Source organism: Melospiza melodia, chromosome Z (assembly GCF_035770615.1).
Source record: "Melospiza melodia melodia isolate bMelMel2 chromosome Z, bMelMel2.pri, whole genome shotgun sequence".
NCBI classification, from domain to species: domain Eukaryota; kingdom Metazoa; phylum Chordata; class Aves; order Passeriformes; family Passerellidae; genus Melospiza; species Melospiza melodia.
The window spans coordinates 63,469,964-63,490,227 of record NC_086226.1 but is presented as its reverse complement, the minus strand read 5'-3'; the positions used below and the strand labels follow the sequence as shown (position 1 = coordinate 63,490,227).

Sequence of the window (20,264 nt, the reverse complement as noted above, 5' to 3'; positions counted from 1 at the left end):
ACAGACTGCCTAGTGCAAGTGCTCTGAAGAAATCAGCAGAGTAATATTTGTAAAAATTATTCAGCTGAGCAGAGATGAGAAGAAGAAATAGGAGAGTCCCAAGACTGATCCCTGCATGGAGAAATCACTGAGAGACTTTAATTAATGTTAATTGGAATTAATTGATCTTTTTTGAACACTAAGTTAGCTTGAAACCACAGTTGAAAATGCAATCTTATATTAAGAAATATATTAGGAAATGAAAGTTTGTATGAAGATCAGAGGACCCAAAGTAATAAATAAAATATGGTCCCAGTGTCTTTAATATTTATAAAATGTAAATTGGTAAAGGATATGGATAGGGTTACCTCAGGAAAGAGTAAGCATAGCAATTAGAAATTAGTACATCTGGAAAATTAGAAAGCAGTTTCTGACCTGTGTCTGTGTCTTCAGACCAGTCTTACGATAACACTTAATTATAAAGAACAGTGTGGTAAATCTATAGGATAGATTTTATGATTATTTGATATGTATTTAGTGAAATGTTGAAAGCTTTTTTTTCTTATATTATTTAATTATACACTCCTGAAACATAGAAAAGAGGTGATGTGTTTCTGAGCTTTTTTTAATCAATTGTAAATTACCAGTATTTGTGACAAACTATTTCAGTTCTGCCTAGAAAAGAGACAGAGAAGACAAATGAGGAATTGGAAAGAACTGATTTCACTAAATATTTAAGTTTAATTTGACTTTTTAAAAAGCTTTAAAAACTAAAAACACACAGAATGGGAGGATTGTGCACCAAAGCGTTTCTCTAAGCATATATGTCCCAACTCTGCACTAAAGCTTTGAGCAGGAGAAACCAGTTATAAGGCATGTTCTCCAGGACTCAGTCTTTGCTAGAACTCAGATTTCCATGTGGCTGTAGAGTTAGCCCTATGCATATATCTTTGAATAAATATAATGAACTATTAACGTTTGGTTGAAGAATAACCTTTTTATTGACCGAGTACTCATTCAGATCAAAGAGTCCTCACACCCACCCTCAACACTCAGTCTCTTTCCTGCTCTCTGAAATTTAATCTTAATGCAGTAGTTCAGTCTCTAGCTGTTGTTTAAAGAGCATCTGATGGATGATGCTGCAAAATTAAAGCTCAGAAGAATGTATGACAATTGCACCCATCTCAGCCAATTCTCAGAGATGCCCAGTAAGAGTGGGATTTGGCAAGTCACCCTAGCAGCTCATCAGGGGAGGAGGGATGTAAGGCTTTGCAGATCTTATGAAATCCTTGTCACAGTTTCAGGTGTGTTGCAGTGGTAGTGTGTGCAGGCTGCAGTTGCAGCCTGCACACAGTTTCCAAGCATTTCAATAATTTCTGCAGTCTTTAAATAGAATTGAAAATGAGAAATATAACAACAAGATTAAAAAAAAAATTCCATCCATTCATGGAGAAGAGATAAATGACAACCCAAATGCAAGCTTGGTTTCATGATGAGCCTAAACTGCTGATGGTTGAAAGTAGTTGCTGCCAGAGCAGAATCATTTAATATTACCCTAAATCTTGCAATCCTCCTCCGAGCAGCAACTTCTTTTTGTAACATAGTCTTTATGATTTCCCTGTGCCACTGTATTCCTGCTACACATTTTCAGCTGTGGTGGGTTTTTTCTCCTTTCTTTTCCTTCTAAGTCCAGAGAGTGATTTATCCCTACTGCATATAAAGAAACAAGTAAGTCTGGGCTGTTAACACTGGTGACTGTGTCTCCTCTCCCCTCCCCTTTTGGTGGGCACAGAAATCACTCTTATCACAAATCCATATTTTCTACTTCAATTTTCCTCTTTATTCATCCTGAACCTATGGAATGTATCTGAGTACTGTAATGTAGAAAGGAAGGAACCTGAATGGGGTCCTTTTTTCAAACCACAGCACAGCTGCTCTGCTTGAAGCCCAGAAGAAGACCTTGCTATGATTTTTATCTTCTGCTGTGAAGGAAACGGTTGCTAGGGGAGTGCCAGGACTGGAAAGAACTTGGGATGCTGAAACAAGGCTATAAAATTTTAATGTAATGGCTGGAAGACAAAGTCACTGTAGTCTTCTAGATAGTACTTACCAGAAAAATACTGAGGAGGTAATATTTTTACACAGCATTATGCTCTATCTTTCTGCACTTGACTCTGAAAACTATGGACCTTCACACACTCTGCCCAAGATTCCTTTCCCTTTCAGTCTTATCCCGCCTCTGCTGCAAGAAACATACATGGTCTTCAGTTTCACAGATTGTCCCAACACACAGCTACTGGCATAATTTCTTCAGATTGTCGTAAAGGGGCATCTGATGAAACCTTATTCTTGGAGCAATATCTTAATTCTCAGCAGAAACAGAAAATTTTCTCCAAAAGCCTGACTAGCCAATGAGATTTAGATTTAAATACCCTGCAGCCATGCAAAGCTTAAGACCCACTCGCTCCTTTGAAGGAGACAATCTTCGAGGGCCTCAGATTGTTGGAGAGCAGTGGTGGCAGGCCAGAACCCAAAGAGAAGAGCTGCTGGAAGATGGCTCTTACTGTAGCTCAGGATGTGCAGAAAAAACCATTCCAGGCTCATTCCTTGACCTTTTCCTGGAAGTAATTATCCAGCTTAGCCACGTCACTGAAAAAGGTCCACAGATTACAGGGGGAAACAGGGTTAGTGAGGTGGGGCATCAAGCTTTGACATTGCTAGAGCTCATCTGTTCCTACTGTACATCCCCCTGCTGAAATTATAATTTTGGGCAGGTAGTGAATATTATCATCCTGACTGGAAACCCATTAACTCTGTGGAAGGTCTTTGGTATTAGTCATCACGGATAGTGACGCTTATCTTTGGTCTGCTCAAAATGATAGGCACTACATTTAAAAAGAGCTAAGTGTCTGGTAAGCAACAAAAACGGCCTTGTAGGGAAACGAGAATTGCAGGAAGCTGCTATTACCAGCTTTCATTAGCTGAACCCAAATTTATGGTTGTTTCCATTTCTTCGAATGGAAACAACCATAAATTTGGTCGAAGGAAGGGATTATGCCTAAGATGAGGTGGGGTGGGGGGAAAGAAAGAGAGAGAAAGAGGGAGGGAGAAAATGGAAGAAGAATCTCAATTCTTCTAGTTTTAGTGAATCGGTCAGACTGAGAATGAGTAATTACGTACCTGTTTTTCAAAAAATTGAAGGACTTCACAATGGGCACTTGCAGAGATCAGAGTTGTGAGATTAATTCAGGTGATGAGAAATTTGAGAATATTTGGGATCATTATAGGGATAACCAGGTTCACCAATGAGTTTGCCTTACCAACCTTTAGCAATCAAGCTGTTCATTGTCTCCACCTGAGCTGGCAGTCATTTCTTCCTTGGTACTCGGTAGGGAGAAGTGCATACCTGAGGGCATGATGTTCCAGATGCACACCTTGGAATGGAGTGTACTGCTGCCCACAGTGTATGCCTCTCCCCACTGACCAGAAGGGCTTTGAACAGATGATTAACTTGTAGCTGTCAAACATTTGAGCAAGTGCTCACTCATTGTCTTCTATTGCCAAGTGCCTTGCAAAGCCCTTGTGTAGAGGAGTGCCCAGAATGGGAGAACAGCATGCTAAAGAGGCAGTTTAGGTAATCTTCAACCAGTTTGCTGTCTGTTTCTCTCTCTGGAGCTGGAGGTGGCTGTGTCTGGCAAAGGGCAGCCTCTGAATTCTTGTCACAGAGGCCACTCCTGTAAGACCCCTGCTGTCAGCACCTGGACATATGAACCCAGTGCTGTGTAGCTTCCCAGCTTTTGTCTCTTTTGCTGTAGAAATGGCCTGCATTTCTAAGGTGAGGTTCAGAGGTTAATTGTTCTAGTGTCTGGAGTTTTGCTTTGTATTTTAAATATTCTTTTCAGATTGTATCAAAGCAGGAAGAGCCACAGGGCAAAGTGGAAAAATATTGTTAATGTCTCCTAATTAAATTCATTGAAGCAAATCATCTTTCTTCTTCCTATGCTCTCCATTGTCTGCAGTGTTTCTGTCCCTCCTCCAGCATAAGCTGGCTCCTTCTTCTCCTGGGAGCCACATACTTGCTCTGATAAAGGCTGACAAAGTTAGTGCCCCAGAAAAGTTATTTTCCAAACACAAGGCCAAACAACCAAACAAATAATATTTTCGCACAGCATTACTGAATGATAGCACAGAGTCCTCAGGCTTGCAGTGGCTGCACTGGGAAGCAGGTGAGAGATGGAATATTGAGGGGCAGTCTAGAGAGCAAGGAGGTGCTTTTAGAGCCAGCTATGATCATGCTGTGTCTTTGAGTTCTGCCTGTTTTCAGACAGTCGGAGGCTGTGTCTGTCTGAGACAGGTTTTTTTCCTCCTGGGGCTAGTTTCTGTCTGTGGTGAGAAGGAAGTCAAACAAGAGCAGGAACTGGGGCTGAGGAACCTGCCACACCGAGAAAGTGACAGGCAAGCTGTTACCAGTAAGGATGCTGAGAATGCATGAATATATAAATAAAAAGGAGATTTTCTATCAACAAAGAGATGCACACCATGTTTCCCACTCTTCCTGAAAATACTCCAGAATTAGAAGTTTGTGCCCAACTTAAAAATCTGCGCACTATTTTTTTTGCCAATGTGCAAACTTCCTACCCTCCCACATTCTACAAATCTCTCTGACAAAAATCCTGCAGATTTCCACCCATGAAGCACATAAGGTCAAGAACAATAAGTACCTGAACCAGTCACACCAACATCTGCTAAGCAAGATCTGAAAGGTAATCACAGGGTATATACTTGCTTGACCTGTTGTCATGATGCCAGGACCTGTCCATCAGTGGGCATGAAACAACACCTCTTTCCACTCCTGCAGCCCAGACAGCTCAGACACAGGGAAGTATTTCTAATTTTTCTTTGTTCTGCCCAGGCTCTAGTGTGGGTTGAGCTTATTGGCGGCTTCATTCTTCTGCATACATAGAGCCCTTTTTTTCAGGTGCATCTCAAAGTCATAGTGTTCCTTCTCTCAGTATCAGAGTTCCTAGATTTGTCAATGAGTTGGTGCTAACTTCTGCGTGTACTTTCATGGCAGTAATTTTTAAAGAACTCTACTGTTAGTCAAAGGCATGCTTCCACTAACACAGGACTTCTCTTATGGCAGCAAAGACTGAGATTTGAAATGGCTTTTCTCCAGTTTTTCAACAAAACCTGTTACGTGAAAAGATTCCAGGTTTTAGCAGGAATTTGGATAACTGGGGCCGTTACCAAAAAGGCTGAGGCTTTGGCCAAAAACCCCAAGCAGCTGATGCAAAAAAGCTCAGGTGATCCCAAAAAAAGCTAGTCAAGTGTATTCTTTCTTGACCTTTTTAATTACTCCCTTTTTTTTGCATTTGAAGAATACTTGTTCATGAATGGCCTGAAACACTATAATTTTCTTAAGTAATAGGATTCCTAGTGGCTCATGATGTTGCTAGGCATGTACAGATATTTAATGATGGGAAGGTGATAAATCATGTTTGGGATACAAGGCAGCCTAATCAGCTGAGCATGTTGGGGATGTGCATGGTCACATTTATGTGCAGGCTCAGTTACCAGTGTGCTCCCTTCCAGCACTCCTTGCCTCCTGAGGTCACCCAAGGTGTGATTTAGGGTCTCTCTGCCCTCTTACTCTGCTTCCTACACCCCACACCCAGGTACTGGAAGTTTCATTAATGACATTAAAGTGCTCAGGCAATATGAAAATAAAATAGACAGCCAACTTCCCTGTGCATAGCTTGCAGAGAATAAGATGAGCACGGCTGGGTATCAGTTACCCCATAAGTAAGTTCTTTGAACTGCTGCATTTTGACATGGGCATGAAAAAAATCGAACATGCTGCATGAATTCCGTCCACTTCTGTGACAGAAAATCCCCACCCAGTTAGATCAAGAAAGAGAAAGAAAATGGGCTTGTTACTGTTTCTTGACTCACTGTCTGGAAGATGAATGCTTCCATGTATTGAGAGGTTAACACTTCAGCAGCTGTGCCATACTCTTCTGTCTGAATTGCTGTGAGGTCCTGCATATATGGAGAGGGCAAAAAAAAAAACTGGAGACCCCAGCCAAGACCTTGAGAAATTTTGAAATTTCTTGAAATTATTAAAGGGCCTTTGAATAGGCTCATTTTGGTACTTTAGTGAATGGATGCCTGTAGGAGATGAAATGCCTTTGTCTTGTTGCCGTAGGACAAAGGTATGCCTGGGAGAAATGCACAGTAGAGTCAGCAAGCTCCTCAGCATAAGGTTTGTCTCCCCCTTCTGCTGTACAGCTCTTGATGTGGTCTGTGAGCTCCATGGGCTCTGCCCCTGCTCACAAATCCCTGACAATACAAAACATTTGTCCTCTGACCATGTCCAGCCAAGAGAGAGGATGAGCAAAGCTCAACAGCTGATTCCACACAGAGGAAATAAACATGCATCTCATCTAGAATGGATTTTGAGTTATCAGCCCAGCTAGTTGCTTGCTGTTGCAATGGTCTGAGATTTTTTTTTTATGCCATGGTTATTTACAGTTGAAGATAATTCTTGAGGTTTGTCATAGCAACCCAACTATAGCAACACTCTACAGACTGAGTGGGTCTCCCACTTCAACACCATTATTGCTGTTTGGCTGGGTTTTTAAGATGAACCAGGTATTTTCCCTTGCCAGATTTCACTACAAACATGCCTTCTCTAGTCTCTTGGGAAGCAAGAAAACTACCTCGAATTATGTAAGGAAGAGGCTGCCGTGCCTGTTCAAAAAGGGCTAGAGAAAAAGAAGTGACTTACCCTTCATTTTTTCATGTCCTTCTGAAAAGTTTCAGCATATGAATTAACACTCATAATTTCCTATTTGTTCTTTTGGATGTCAGAAGTTTTCTTCCTATTTTTAAAGCATTTTGATGTCAGAGTTCTCACTTCTGTTGCCAGTTAATGGGATTGAGAAATACTCTTTGTACTTCAGAGGCAAGAGTGTGTCAAAGGTTTGAAACTAATTGATTAACTACCTTTGATTTTACTGAGTCTTGGCTCAGAGTTTGTGACAATGCCTTGGTCTCCACAAAGGTACTGGCAGAGTGGCTGTGCTAATTAGATCCAGTGGCAGGATTTATTCCACACAGAAAAATCCCCAAGGAATTGATGACAACAATTAAATAGTCTCAAAGCAAGGACTAAAGATAATCACCTAACTAATATTTCCTGATCTCTTACTATTGCTGAATTACATTACCTTGTGCTGTCAACAAAGTCAGCATTTACAACTTTGGTGTAGATTACTTAAAAAAAAGTTCTCCTTGAAAAGTTTGAGGCAGTTTATTGTCCTGTCAAATTTATCCTATCAACCCAGGGAAGTTACTGAGGACAGTATAACATATGAAAATGGCAGAGAAACAACTTCTAATATTTCAGTGTGGGATCATTGTAAGCAATAACTATGTTTCAGAGCTCACAGTGTAGTCCCTTTAGAAGGGTAAATCTTACTTAAATTGTCTGTTCACCAAGAAGAAATTAATTGTCGCCCATGTGGTCACACAGAAAGCAGAGAAAAATTGCAGATGCATACCTAAATGTTGGTCTAAGGGCCTCTTTTCCTCCCAGGTTAGTTCCCAGAATACTTAGCAGTAGTGATATGAGTGCTACTTTTATACCTGGGCCTGTTAGTTTGCTTTCTTCTCTTTTTTTTTTTTTTTTTTTTTTTTTTTTGGTGTAATAATCTATGATCTGTTGAATATTTTTAGATAGAAAATTATCCTTTTAATTTCCCTCAAAACTACTGTCTAATAGAAGACTACAGTCAAATGCAACTCCCTCACTGTAGTGCTAAACTACACTAGGGAGCACAAATTTACCTGGAGCACATTTTCAGTCATGTACGAGGGTACCACTTCCAGAATCCTTTCTAGGTTCCTCCTTGCCCTGCTGTACTACAGAACACCAAGGATTACCTGAGGTTTCATTATGTTTCATTTCACTGATGTGTGCACAGAGAAATTTTCTAGCCCTATGCTAGAAACAAAACTGATAGTAAGAAAATATTTTCTTAAAAATCTTGCTTTCATGGCTTCCCAAGTATTTGCAGACATGAGACACAGAGAGCTCACACAGTTGACCTGCTGAAAGCTGAACTTAAAACGAATCAGCCACTTAGGGCTCAACCTCTGAATTTTCAGCTGGCTTCAAGCTCCCATCTGTGAAAGTGCTTGTGATCAATAAGGCAATGAAATGCTGAACCCCACCAAGAACAAATGTAGCAAGGTGGGATAACAATTAATTTTTAAGCCTTGTGTGCTAACAATGAATTCCCTATTGCCTGGGAGAGTACAAACTATATTTCTTTTGGCAGTTATCTGGAACTTCATCATGCTTTGCACTCCAAAAAAAAGTATTACTCCTTATCCTGTGGTGAACCGCTCCTTATCCTCTGGAGCACTTGTATTATTAGGTTCTTTTAAAAAATGTACTGACTGGACTAGAGCTTTCAAAATAAGATTTAGTAATGCAAAAATAAAAACAAACCCAGAAAACCTAAACCAAACAAGAAACAAAACAAAAAAGAGCTGTCACACGTGGTAAACGCAGGCTATAGAAAAGAAATAGTTGTGTCTAATCTAAATTGCTTCAGTATCCTGGGGAAATAATTATACCAGCCTTGTACTAAAATAAAGGCTTTCATTTGGCAAAGGAAATACATGCAGGAGGCATGAAGAAGGATGAGCAGCTTATGCTCTATGTTCTGATCTTACATAGCACACACATAAAGAAAGATTTATCCTATGGATTTATTTATGCTATCAGATATGTAGCTATAACGTAAATTCTTCTAAACTCATACAAGCAACTGCATTTATCCATTGCCAGGTCCTGCCATTGTCTTCTGGGAAGATTTTCTTGTGGAAAGATAAATGTAGACTTTGAAACACAAGAAATCAAAACCTGCTTTGGCTAGGAGCACACCTGCTCTGCATCTCTGGAAAATGCCTCTGTTCTCGTGGGAACCTTCTGCAGCTTGACCCCATCTTGGTGATCATGGAGCCAATCTAAACTTTCCTATGAGTAACCCATGAGCAATTAAACTGCAGTTGTTACTGTGGAATATGTAAATTTTCTTTCTTCTTATCCTGCTTAACTGCTTTGAAGAATAAAATTGACCCAGATTTTCTTAACTGAAGCTGCAAGTTGGATTCTGGGGGAGAAATTTTTCCACTGGACCCAACAGGTTTAGGATTTTGGTATGTACTGTATCTTGGGCCCTGTGGTCATGAGTAAGTGCACTGATTTCAGTCCACCCTCCAGGTACCTAAAATCAGTATTTTGGAGCCTCTGATCCTATGCTCTTCTTCATGAGTCAGATACTCCCTGCTTACTCTGGAGATTTCTTCTCTGATTACAAAATGGGAGAACTTTGCTAGTCATCAGTAATTTAATTATGTCCATTCCTGAGGCTTTCAAGACCTCATTCCCTCTCACTGAGGCTGACCATATTGCAGAAAGGCATTGTTTTAATATGGATGCTGTACACACAAACAGAACAAAATAAACATATTTACAAACACAGAGAAAATGAAAATGCTTTCTGCTGAGTATTCAGAAAAATTTATGGTATATGATACCTATGTCTGTTGTTTCTCAGAGTCTTGGTTTCCAAAGAGTAGTAAATTTGTTCACAAATTGTAGTTCACACTGCCTGTGTGTAGTAATGGGAAAAAAAGGCATTTGTGTGGGAAAACTTAGCTCAGTCCTGTGACTTGAGCAGTGAGCAGAATGGCCAGTTTGCTTTGGCAGAGTCAGCACGCATAGTAGATTAAGCCAAAATGTGTTTCCCATCTGCCTCTATGCAGACACAGCATGGGGGCAAAACAGGAGGAGCTAGACACACGTGTGTGCCTGCAGGGCCAGGGCCTTATTGCCACCACAGGGGTGAGGTGGATGGCTCCTGTGGGTGTCAGGAGAGCAGACCCTAGGCTCTTCAGAGATCTGCTTGGCTGAATACCATGGGATAAAGTTTGAAGTGAACAGGAGTCCAAAATGCTGTTCAATATACATAGATCTCCACCTCCAAACTCAGGGGCAATGAATCCCAACAAAGAAGCCCAGCAAGATGATGGAGCACATCCTCCAAGCAGGAGAGACAAGGATTTGATGGTTGGACCACTTGCTTGTTAAGGAATTGGTTGGATTGACACGAAGAGCTGTGGTGTAACATCCCATCCTTACAAGGGAGGGAACACGCAAAATTCAAAAACCTTTGTGGTCAAAAGTAACAACAAAAGTCAGAGGGTCCACAAAAACTCACAACATTTTATTAGTAAATTACACACTTGGCATGGAAATTGGTATTAGCTAGTCCCCCGACCTACCATATAAGCACATGGAGTGGATTTTGGGCAAAGGGTTAAGATGAAAAGAAAGAGAGAAGGGAAGAGATGAATTAGAGAGGAAGTAAGAGAGGGAAGGAAGTGGCAGAAGGAAGGCAAGGAGGGCAGGGCAAGGGGCAGGGCAAGGGGGAGGGGAGGGGAGGGGAGGGGAGGGGAGGGGAGGGGAGGGGAGGGGAGGGGAGGGGAGGGGAGGGGAGGGGAGGGGAGGGAAGGGAAGGGAAGGGAAGGGAAGGGAAGGGAAGGGAAGGGAAGGGAAGGGAAGGGAAGGGAAGGGAAGGGAAGGGAAGGGAAGGGAAGGGAAGGGAAGGGAAGGGAAGGGAAGGGAAGGGAAGGGAAGGGAAGGGAAGGAAAGGAAAGGAAAGGAAAGGAAAGGAAAGGAAAGGAAAGGAAAGGAAAGGAAAGGAAAGGAAAGGAAAGGAAAGGAAAGGAAAGGAAAGGAAAGGAAAGGAAAGGAAAGGAAAGGAAAGGAAAGGAAAGGAAAGGAAAGGAAAGGAAAGGAAAGGAAAGGAAAGGAAAGGAAAGGAAAGGAAAGGAAAGGAAAGGAAAGGGGTAATGAAGGACAAGTTCTGTTGTCAGGGGTCGTGGCTGTTCTTGTTTCCCCCTTTACAGTCCATGCCCACTTCTTTACCTCATTTGTGTTGTGCTGTGTTGGGCTTATCTACAGGAGCCAGAACAAGTATTTTTGTCCCGGAAAAGTTCAGCACTTACCTCTACATGGCCCCCATCTCCAGCCATGTCTTGTTCTTTCCCACGGCATGTTACTACCAACAATTCTTGGCTGTAATTACCAGCATGGTTGGCTCCACAGCTATTGGACTATCAGTGTTTGAGTTATATACATTTAGCATCGTCTTCTAGGATTGTACATGTGGTTAAAGGCTCAGTGTCCAAGTGGACAGAGATGAGTGGTGTCCTCAGGGTTCGGAGTTCAACTGGCACTATTTAACATCTTTGTCAGTGACACAGCCAGTGGGCTCGAGGGCACCCTCAGCAGGTTTGCCACAGACACCATGCTGCGTGGGGCAGCCACGTGCTGCAGAGAAGGGATGCCATCCAGAAGTGCCCTCATAGGCAGGAGAGGTGGGGCTGTGCAAACCCCATGAAGGTCAGACAGGCCAAGTGCAAGGTCCTGTACCTGGATCAGAGCAGTCCCAAGCACAGATACAGACTGGGGAGAGAACAGAATGAGAGCAGCCCTGAGGAGAAGGACTTGAGGTGGGTGAGAACTTTGGCTTTGAGAACTGGATGAGACATGGCTTGACAATGTGCACTTGCAGTCCAGAAAATCACTGTGCATTAAAAGCAGCTTGCATTAAAAGCAGTTTGGCCAGCAGATCTGGTGAAGTGATTCTATCCTTCTGTGTGCTTTCATGAGACCTGTCTGGATCTGGGTTCCTCAGCATAAGAAGGATAGGGACCTGTTGGAGCAAGTCCAGAGGAGGGTCACAAAGATGATTAGAGGCCTGGTGCACCTCTCCTCTCTCCCATGGCTGGATGGGACTCTAAGCAAACTATTCTAGTGGGAGGTGTCCCTGCATGTAGGGAATTTGGGATGATTTGGAGATATTTGTAAGGTCCCTTCCAGCCCAAGACATTCTATAATCCTATGATCCCTTTCTTTTCACTAGGTTTGTCTGGGCTGGTCTCTATGGAAACCAGAGAAACAATTCCCCTTGACATGAGTTTGCAGAAAATTCAGAGATGGCTTCTGCAATCAGGAACCTGATGTAGTTCTGGTTTTCACTTAAACAGCAATAGTGGACAGATATGATGTTGTTTTCAATCAAAGTAAACAAACAAGGCTTGTTGAGTACAGATCTGATCTCCAGAGAGCAGTGCTTTATCTTGCTCTCCATCTCTTGTGGGGCAGCAGAAAAGCAAATTTCACATCTATTGTTTAGAGTAGCATTACTCTTGGATGCTTAGGGCACTGGATATTCCCATAGGACTGTTCTGTAGTTCCACAGCTAATTGAAGCAGAAGCCAGGGGCATGGTTCTCAGGCAGCAATATTGCCATGGGGGAGAAGGAAAGACTGCTAGATTCACCCAGTGTCGGCAGAAGAAGATGCTGATGGGAGGCCAATGAAGATCAGATGAACCCTTTGAAATCTGTATTGGCATCTGATTTATGTTTATGGTCCAAGAGAAAACCTGCAGGCCTCTGTGTTTGCTGTGAGAGCCCCCTGAGAGAAACAGGGGGATGAGACTGAAGAACATACTGAAAGACCTAAAACAAGACAAGTCATGCAAGAAGAATTGCTGTGATTTTGACAGAGCTGAAAGCCTGAGCTAGCACAGAGTAGCAAGGCATTTGTAGCCACAGGGGAAGTAGAACCTTGGATGAGGTAAAGGATTCAAAGGACATGAGTGAGGTTTACAAATAATCACTGCTGGAAAACTGCCTGGAAAAGTCTGACAGCCCCCAAGGAGATGGTTTTGGAGCATCTTTTCCAGGTGAGAGGAGGCTCTGGCTTTGCATCTCAAGTGTCCTCTACCTGAAGTTTAATTGTCTTCCTTTCTTTCTCTCTGCCACCTCTCTCCTGAGCTGTGCACCAGTTTGGCTCACACACAATTGAACAATGTAGTTTGGGACTGTGGTTGCCAGACTTTGCCTTGTTCTTTTCCATTATTAATCAGCTGTCTTCTGCTAACACATTGACAGGGTCAGCAGAGCTGTGCAGCAGCATTTAGAGACACGAAAGTGCCCACACCTACACTCATTCCACACAGAGCCCCCACGCACCCTGCTGGTGTGTCATGGACTGAGACACCCTGCGTTCTCTCTCATACCTTTTATTCCTTGCCACAGCTTGAAATTGGCATGACTGCCCACGTGGCAGGGTGTGATTCTTTGTTCATTACTCCTCAGAAAGCAAAGAGATTATCTAGGGTCAGCGTGTCTGAGTTGCCTGAAACAGTCAGTGTAATTCTAACACTGCATGGCAGACCTTGCACTTAAATGGGTTACTTGAGAGACCAAGAGAGTGTCCTCCTTTAATATGTGTTAAAAGGCTCCCCCACAAGTTTTCTGGGGACTAATCCTCACTATCAAGCTCAGGATGAATGAACTGATTAGAAAGACAAGTAGACCAACAAAAACAAACAAGCAAAAAGAGCCAAATTTAGCTCAAAATGAAATCAGCAGATTTGAGGTGAAAGAAAAGCCAGGGCACATTTTTGGGCAGATCTACATCAAAGTAGGCTCTGTGCTTTAAACAGTGGCAAGAACAGTGTGCTTGGGACTCTGGGTTTCAGCACCCTCACCTCCTCTATTTGACAGCCTGTTCACTCAGAGAGAGACCAAAGGAAGACTTCTAAGTTTGTGGAAATCAAATAAAAAGGGAGTCTTTTTCTGTACCCTAGGCTCTCACAGTTGTGGAACTCAAGGTCAGTGCTGAACTCTACCCATTGCTCTTGGTTTGTTTCAGTCCTACATTTATTCCTGGTAGAAAATTCCATGCATTAGTGTTGGAAATATCTAAATTGGGCTGGTGTTCTCTTTGCTAATGGAAGAGAAAAATAAGAACTTTGCACAATTGATAAATAAGGTCCGAAAAGACAGGTGAAAGATAAGTCTTTTTGCAGGAGCTGCATATTTTTCAGATTTTTTTAAAGTCATTTCATGACAAATCACATTTGACATGAGGAGAAATACTTTATTTGCAAAGGGTAGTTAAGTTCCAGAATAGGTGAGAGGTTTTCAGTAGTTGGAGTCTAAGAAAAAGAGTTATTCAGGTCAGGTTAACTCTTGAGATAAAATGATGTGCATGTTGCCCTTCCAGTGTCTTTTCTAACCATATGCTTTGAAGTCTGGCTGATTTTTTTTTTTCTTTTTTTGTATTGAGGTTCAGAATATGAATGAAACTTAACAGACAGAGCTGTTAGTATAGACTGACTTTTATATCCCATAACATTTATAGGACGCAAGATAAGGAATAAGCATTTAAATCTCTCAGTAGCTTTCCAAACCTTAGCTAGTAAATAAAATAGTAATTCCAAAGATGGCTGTATCTGCCACAGCTGTTTGGACATAGTTTCAGCAGCGCTGCTCTACCTGCAGCTGTGCAAAACAACTGCAAAGTTCAATTCCCTGAAGAGAGATGTAACCACTACAATTCAAATGCCAACCTTTTCCCGGAAGACAAAGCTCAGTGTTATGTGATACCTAGTATTATTTCACACAATATTATTTCCTATGCAGTAATATTTGGACTGAGGTCCAGTTTCAAGCTCTCAGAGCACTTGGAGGGAAGAGTTGTTTCCTGACTTCTCTTGTCTCACCATATAGTCTTCAAGTAGTCTTTGTATCCCCCATAAACCTTGTTTTTTAGTTCTTTAGCTTTTTCAGATAAATTACTTGTTTCTAAGTAGGCAGTTCCAAATCTCATCCAAGGAAAATCACTCCCTTGCACGTTGATTGCTGCTGTCTTCCTGCAGAGTCAGTTCCACTCCTGACCCAAAGATGTGCTATTACCTCTGCAAGTCTCTTAACTAGGATATTACAGTTTATTCATTCCATGGCCTAGATATTTGCTAGATAAACATGTTCATTTTCAGTAGAAATTGTTGGCTCATCTTAAGAAATTGTAACTGTATTTATGATAGGTGCAGATTTTTGCCTGCAGATCTCATTGGCTCAAAAGCCCTCCACTCCCTTACAATCTTACTGTCATTAGATCAAATTTCCAGAATGTTCCCAGTTCATGCACCTACTTTGCCTTGTGAAAAACTGGAGGAATAAGAAAGAAAAGAGACAGGGAGGAGGCTGATGTTGTATGTTCGTATGTTAGTCTGTCTTTTCCTGACATCCCATCAGTGAGGGCCTGGGTATTTTTTCCCTTCTCTTCCCAGCTGATGACTGAGGACTCCAGGCTGACAGTATTTCTCTAACATAACCCAGTGACAACTATCCAATCCCCATGTGGCCACAGAGCAATAACTTTACGAGTGGCAGGAGGGTAGACTTACTAAAAACGTTTCAGTATCTTCCTGGGTTAGGTCCATAGTTCTGCTTATAGTAGAAGACATGAATATGTGACTAAGGCCAAGCAGGTAATGATACAGCTTTTGGTATTAATTTTTGTGGGGTTGAACCCTGAATAAAAATGAAACTATTCTCATCCCTCAATTTTTTTTGTAAGTTATGAAATATTTCCTATCCTCAGGGAAACCAGAGCACCAGAAAGATTATTTTTAGTCATGTTTTTAAAAATAATTTGTTGACTTCACACAAATGATTTCATGGAAGAAATAATTTTCTTCCAAATGAAGACACTTCTTTAAATTTTTTCTTATATTAAGACTTTAATTTCTGTAATTTTATTTCCTCTGAAACAATTTCAAACCTAAAGTGTGTCATTTACCTATGAATCTTCACAGCTTACATTTTTGTTAATGCAAAGCATTACATAATATTATGAAATTTAAATGATAATACTAGATTCTCATAACTGGTTGGTTTTGTTCCACTCACTCCTTCCTGTGAGCTGAATATTTGTTCCTGAGCTAGAGGATCAGTGCATCTTGAGCTGATACTTGTTTTGAGATGGAGGATTTGACAGCATGCAGGGTACCTGTGTGTTACTGTGATTTATGGTGTCTCCACTAGTGTTCCCCTCTAGCTGGGTAGGAAGGCAGAATCTGCATATAAATTACACTGGGAATCACCTAGAAACATCTACCTGTGGCCTGAGAGGGAGAATGGGGCAGTCTGGCTGCAATCTAGCACTGGATGTCATTCCATCTGCGTGGTAGCTCGTCCTGTGTTAAATCTCCTTTGTGGAGCACAGCCCTGTAACTACAAGTTAGTCATCTCACATGAGAATGGATTTATCATTTGTCTTTAATATCTTTCCAGTGAAATCAGGTGTGACCAGCACCCAGTAGGTATAAAAATTGTAAGACAAATGTCCTTAATGAACATTTTGGCATGGGAGAATTGATTTAGAGAGCTAGAGTGTGTCAAAGCCACTGCTTTCAACTTTGCAGGCTGTCATCTTAAATACAAATTATGATGGAGAAAGGAATAAAAAATAATGCCTTTGCTCAGAAATATTTAGGATGAAAAGTCACACCCAATAGCCCTCGGAAATCAGAAAGTCATGAATGCAGAAGTGCACTTTCGGTTTGACTGGTTAACAATTTGTACTAATTTTAGAAGTAGAAAAAAATGAAAAGAAAAAATAATGAAAATAGCATCTAATTAATGTCTATTCAACAGTAAGGTTTTATTGGTACTTGAAAATACTGAGTGCGTGGTACCAAGTTAATTCTTTGATGTTTTTGAAATCATATATAATTTTCTTTTCAACGTTGTTTTCAAGTTTATTCATGCAACATGGATTGTAAGCAGTTGAGCAGGTGTGTGTGAGGTGACTGGTGGTGGCTCAGGAGCTGATCGTGAGCAGCCATTAAGGTAGCTTTTCAAAAGGTAAAAGTGATAAGCAGAAGAACACTGCTGCCAGACAGGGAGCTGTGAGCTTGGGGACTGCAAGCATCCTTGAAATGTACAGCTGGCTTCTTTGAAGCTCAGCTGGGCACTGAGAAATGGGACACTCCCTGCGTTTGCGTCACGATCACGGTGCCAAGAAAGTTTAGCCTCCAGTTCTTATCAGAAAAAGTGGAAGCAGTCTGGGAAATTTGAATTGATCTGAATAAAAAAAGCAGGTCTCTGAACAACCTGACCTAGCTGAAAATGTTCCTACTCACTGCTTGGCCTGAAATTCGCCACTGGATGGCCTTGAAATTCGCCTCCGAGCCCAACCCATTCTATGATTCGATAGTAAGAGGATAGCTTGCAGGTAGACATTTTGCTCTAGATTTGCATGTGGCAGTTTGAGTTGATTTTTTTTTCCTTGTCTATAACCTTAATCTCTGAAGCAGTGTGAAAAACACTTACGGAAAGAGCAGCATATGTATATGTTTAGTCCTGTATTAAATGTAGCCTCTTGAATCTAATACCATAAAATAGGATTCTGGTTACTTATCTAATGTCTTAGTGGTGTGCTGTTAATTCTTAGTGGAAGTAGCAAATTTCAAGTACCCATTCTACTCACAGGGTTCAGAGTGTTTCTCTTCAAATAGTCGGCTGATTTTCCCATGATCGTTTATTTTCACAGAGGTCTTTCTGTCCCACTTATAAAAAGAGAACATGAATGAATGTTATAGGATATGTCCCACATGAGAATATCTAAATATTGTTTTCTTCACTGCTGTCTTGTCTGTCCTGACCTGTTTGCTTTCTTTTGTGGGTAACTAATTTTTCCCTGAAGTTTTGCCACATCTATAAACCATAAAATGCTGCAGATGGACTTTCGAAGTCGTTGCAGATGATGGACCTAAGCATCAGACTTGTGAACAGAAAAGAGGAGGATCAACATCAGTAGAAGGCCTCCCTAACACTTCACTAACCCAGAGCTTATATTCTCTTTACCCATTAGCTGCATAGTCCCAGTTTTTCCCCTGTGCTTGCTTCTGAGGGATCTCAGCATCTTTTCTTGTGAACGCTGTTCATCCACTGGGCTATACTTAGTGGAGGGTTGTTAGTATGGATATTTTTAGTATCTGTGCAAAAGAGCAAAATGAGAATATGTGATGTTCTTACTGCAGAATATGAGGCACCACATGCAATGGCTGGCTTCCTGTTCAGCAGATGTGTTATTTCTCGTATTATGATTCAGACAATGTGTTATCTTTCCTCTGCAGTATGGGATAAAGAAGAAGGAAGAAAAGGAAGCAGAGGCCCAGGCTGCTCTGGAAGCTAATGCTGAAGGGAGTCTGACACGCCCGAAGAAGGCGATCCCTCCTGGCTGTGGGGATGAGGAGGAGGAAGAAGAAGAGAGCATCCTAGACACAGTCATCAAATACTTACCAGGGCCCCTGCAGGACATGTTCAAGAAGTAATAGCTGCAGACTGTTAGATGGGCATAAACAGTACTGCAAAGGATTTCTCTTTTGCCCAATGGGGATTTAAATCTTGCCATTCATCCCGCAGTCCTCCCCTCCTCTGCCCTCCCTCTACTGCTCACTAGAAGTCCCTTCGCTTCCCATACCCTTCCAGCTGCCTCTTTCCTCTGCCCCAAGACTCATCCATTCCTTAATTTTGTACATAGTCACATCCAGTAGATGCCTCTGAATGGATGTAAAGATTAAAAAGCTGCAGACTACACAACTTTTATTATAAGCCATAGTACTGTGTATGTTAAATACAGCACTGCACATCAAGCATAGAAAAGGAACAATCTCATTTCCATCAAATGCAAGAATGAGTGTTCACTAAGTATGAACAGTGGCCTCTTTAATTTTTTTAAATGATCTTATTTTTATTATTAATAATAATTAGTCATTATTATAATGTTCCTATTGATTGGGTCACATTAGCTTTTTTTTTTTTTTTTTTGAGCACATCTGCTCTCAGAAGGGATATCTCAGTTCTCCCATGGAAGCAGAGTTTTTATGTTTTAATTCCATCTGTGACATAAATAAAAGATCCTTTGGAAAGTAAATCATGCATGACTTACACAGCTGACATCACTCAGAATTGTGGAAAAAGTGAATCATCTGCCCTCAGATGCTGTAGAAGTTAAATGCCTCAGAATCTAAGCAAGAGTCATGTTACTTTGGGAATTAGCCATACATTTACCTTGAATGAGCAAATTGGTCAGGCACTTGCCGTACAGAGAGCTGAAACCAGAGAAGAGGGCACCGTGCTCTGGTAGAGGACCTCCCCAACCCCTCTGAAGCCAATGACAAGTGTATTTGCTGCTCTGTTTAACCAATCTTCCTCTTTCTGCCATATTCAACCATCCTGTTTCCAGCAGTGCTTGCAGGTTGGACATTTGGGTCCCAGCACATTGTCGTGGCTGTGTCCTGCCCACCCTTTCCTGCAGTGTGTGGGAGTGTGTGGTGGTCTGAATGTGAGTCATGGCAGACCCATAAATATCCATTACGTTTATTGTGCTAAATTATTGCATTGCCTTTGGGAGGTCACTTATTTTCTGCCCCACTGAGATTCTTCACCTGTAAAATGTAGGTTTCAGTCTCTACCTACTATAAAAGCGTATAGTGAGGATGCTTCTTAGGGCTCTGCAGGAGCTAATTAATGTTACAGAAGTATGTGGTATCCCTTGATGCTAGCAGGGTGGGAGAAGATTTTTTTTTCTCACCATTATCTTTGTGGCCTTGTGCAGACACAGGTACAGAGGTCTCCTCCATGAAACACTGTAGATGTCACATAATTGCATAAGAAAATCTAAATTCTGTGGGAGATGTTGACTTAATAATATCTACATAGATTCAATACATAGATAGACCTATTTTGAACACAGGTCCACAGGTATCTGGCTTATCATCTGAAGAGCTAATCCTGAAATTTTGCATCTAGCTAGGTCTCTGTAGTTGATGCTGGAGACTCACCATCTCAGTCTCACAATCTTGTCAGGAGAATCAGGGTTTGGCTAGCAGAACTAACATTGCTTGTCCCTGTCCTGGGAACGACAAAAATTTCCTAAGTACATGGATGAGATTTGAAAGCAAATACACTCTTTCTGCTGGCAACAAAAAGGAGAATAATATCAGACACTTCATTATGTACCTAAATTAAACATTTTACTTCAATGGAAATTCTTTCCACTCATTCAGTGCAACTGAGTTTAGGCAAACATCTCAATATTATCCTGAATAAGATCTTTTAGAAGACATGTATCACCTTTCCAGGTAAGCAGAAGAAATCTGTACCATGGTTAAGGAATTGAGCATGAGAGCTCTGTACCTTACAGAGCTCTGTACCTTACAGTAGCATCCTATTTGCAATAGGAAAAGAGTATTTTGAAAGAGAATAATATAATATGCCCTCCTCATACAATTTTTATTCAGGTGTTACAGTCCTTGCTTCTTCTCAAATAATTTCAAA

The 20,264-nt window shown here is 41.3% G+C and overlaps 1 protein-coding gene across 1 annotated transcript in view; it reads left to right on the top strand.

Annotated features, from left to right (window-relative positions):
• CPLX1 (complexin 1) overlaps positions 1–18,764 on the top strand; it is a 102,763-nt gene extending 83,999 nt beyond the window's left edge. Inside the window, exon 4 of the mRNA XM_063179739.1 lies at positions 18,059–18,764. Within this exon, the coding sequence (XP_063035809.1) occupies positions 18,059–18,256 (198 nt within the window). The 3' untranslated portion in view covers positions 18,257–18,764. The remainder of the gene's footprint in view (positions 1–18,058) is intronic.
• The last annotated feature ends 1,500 nt before the right edge of the window (positions 18,765–20,264 follow it).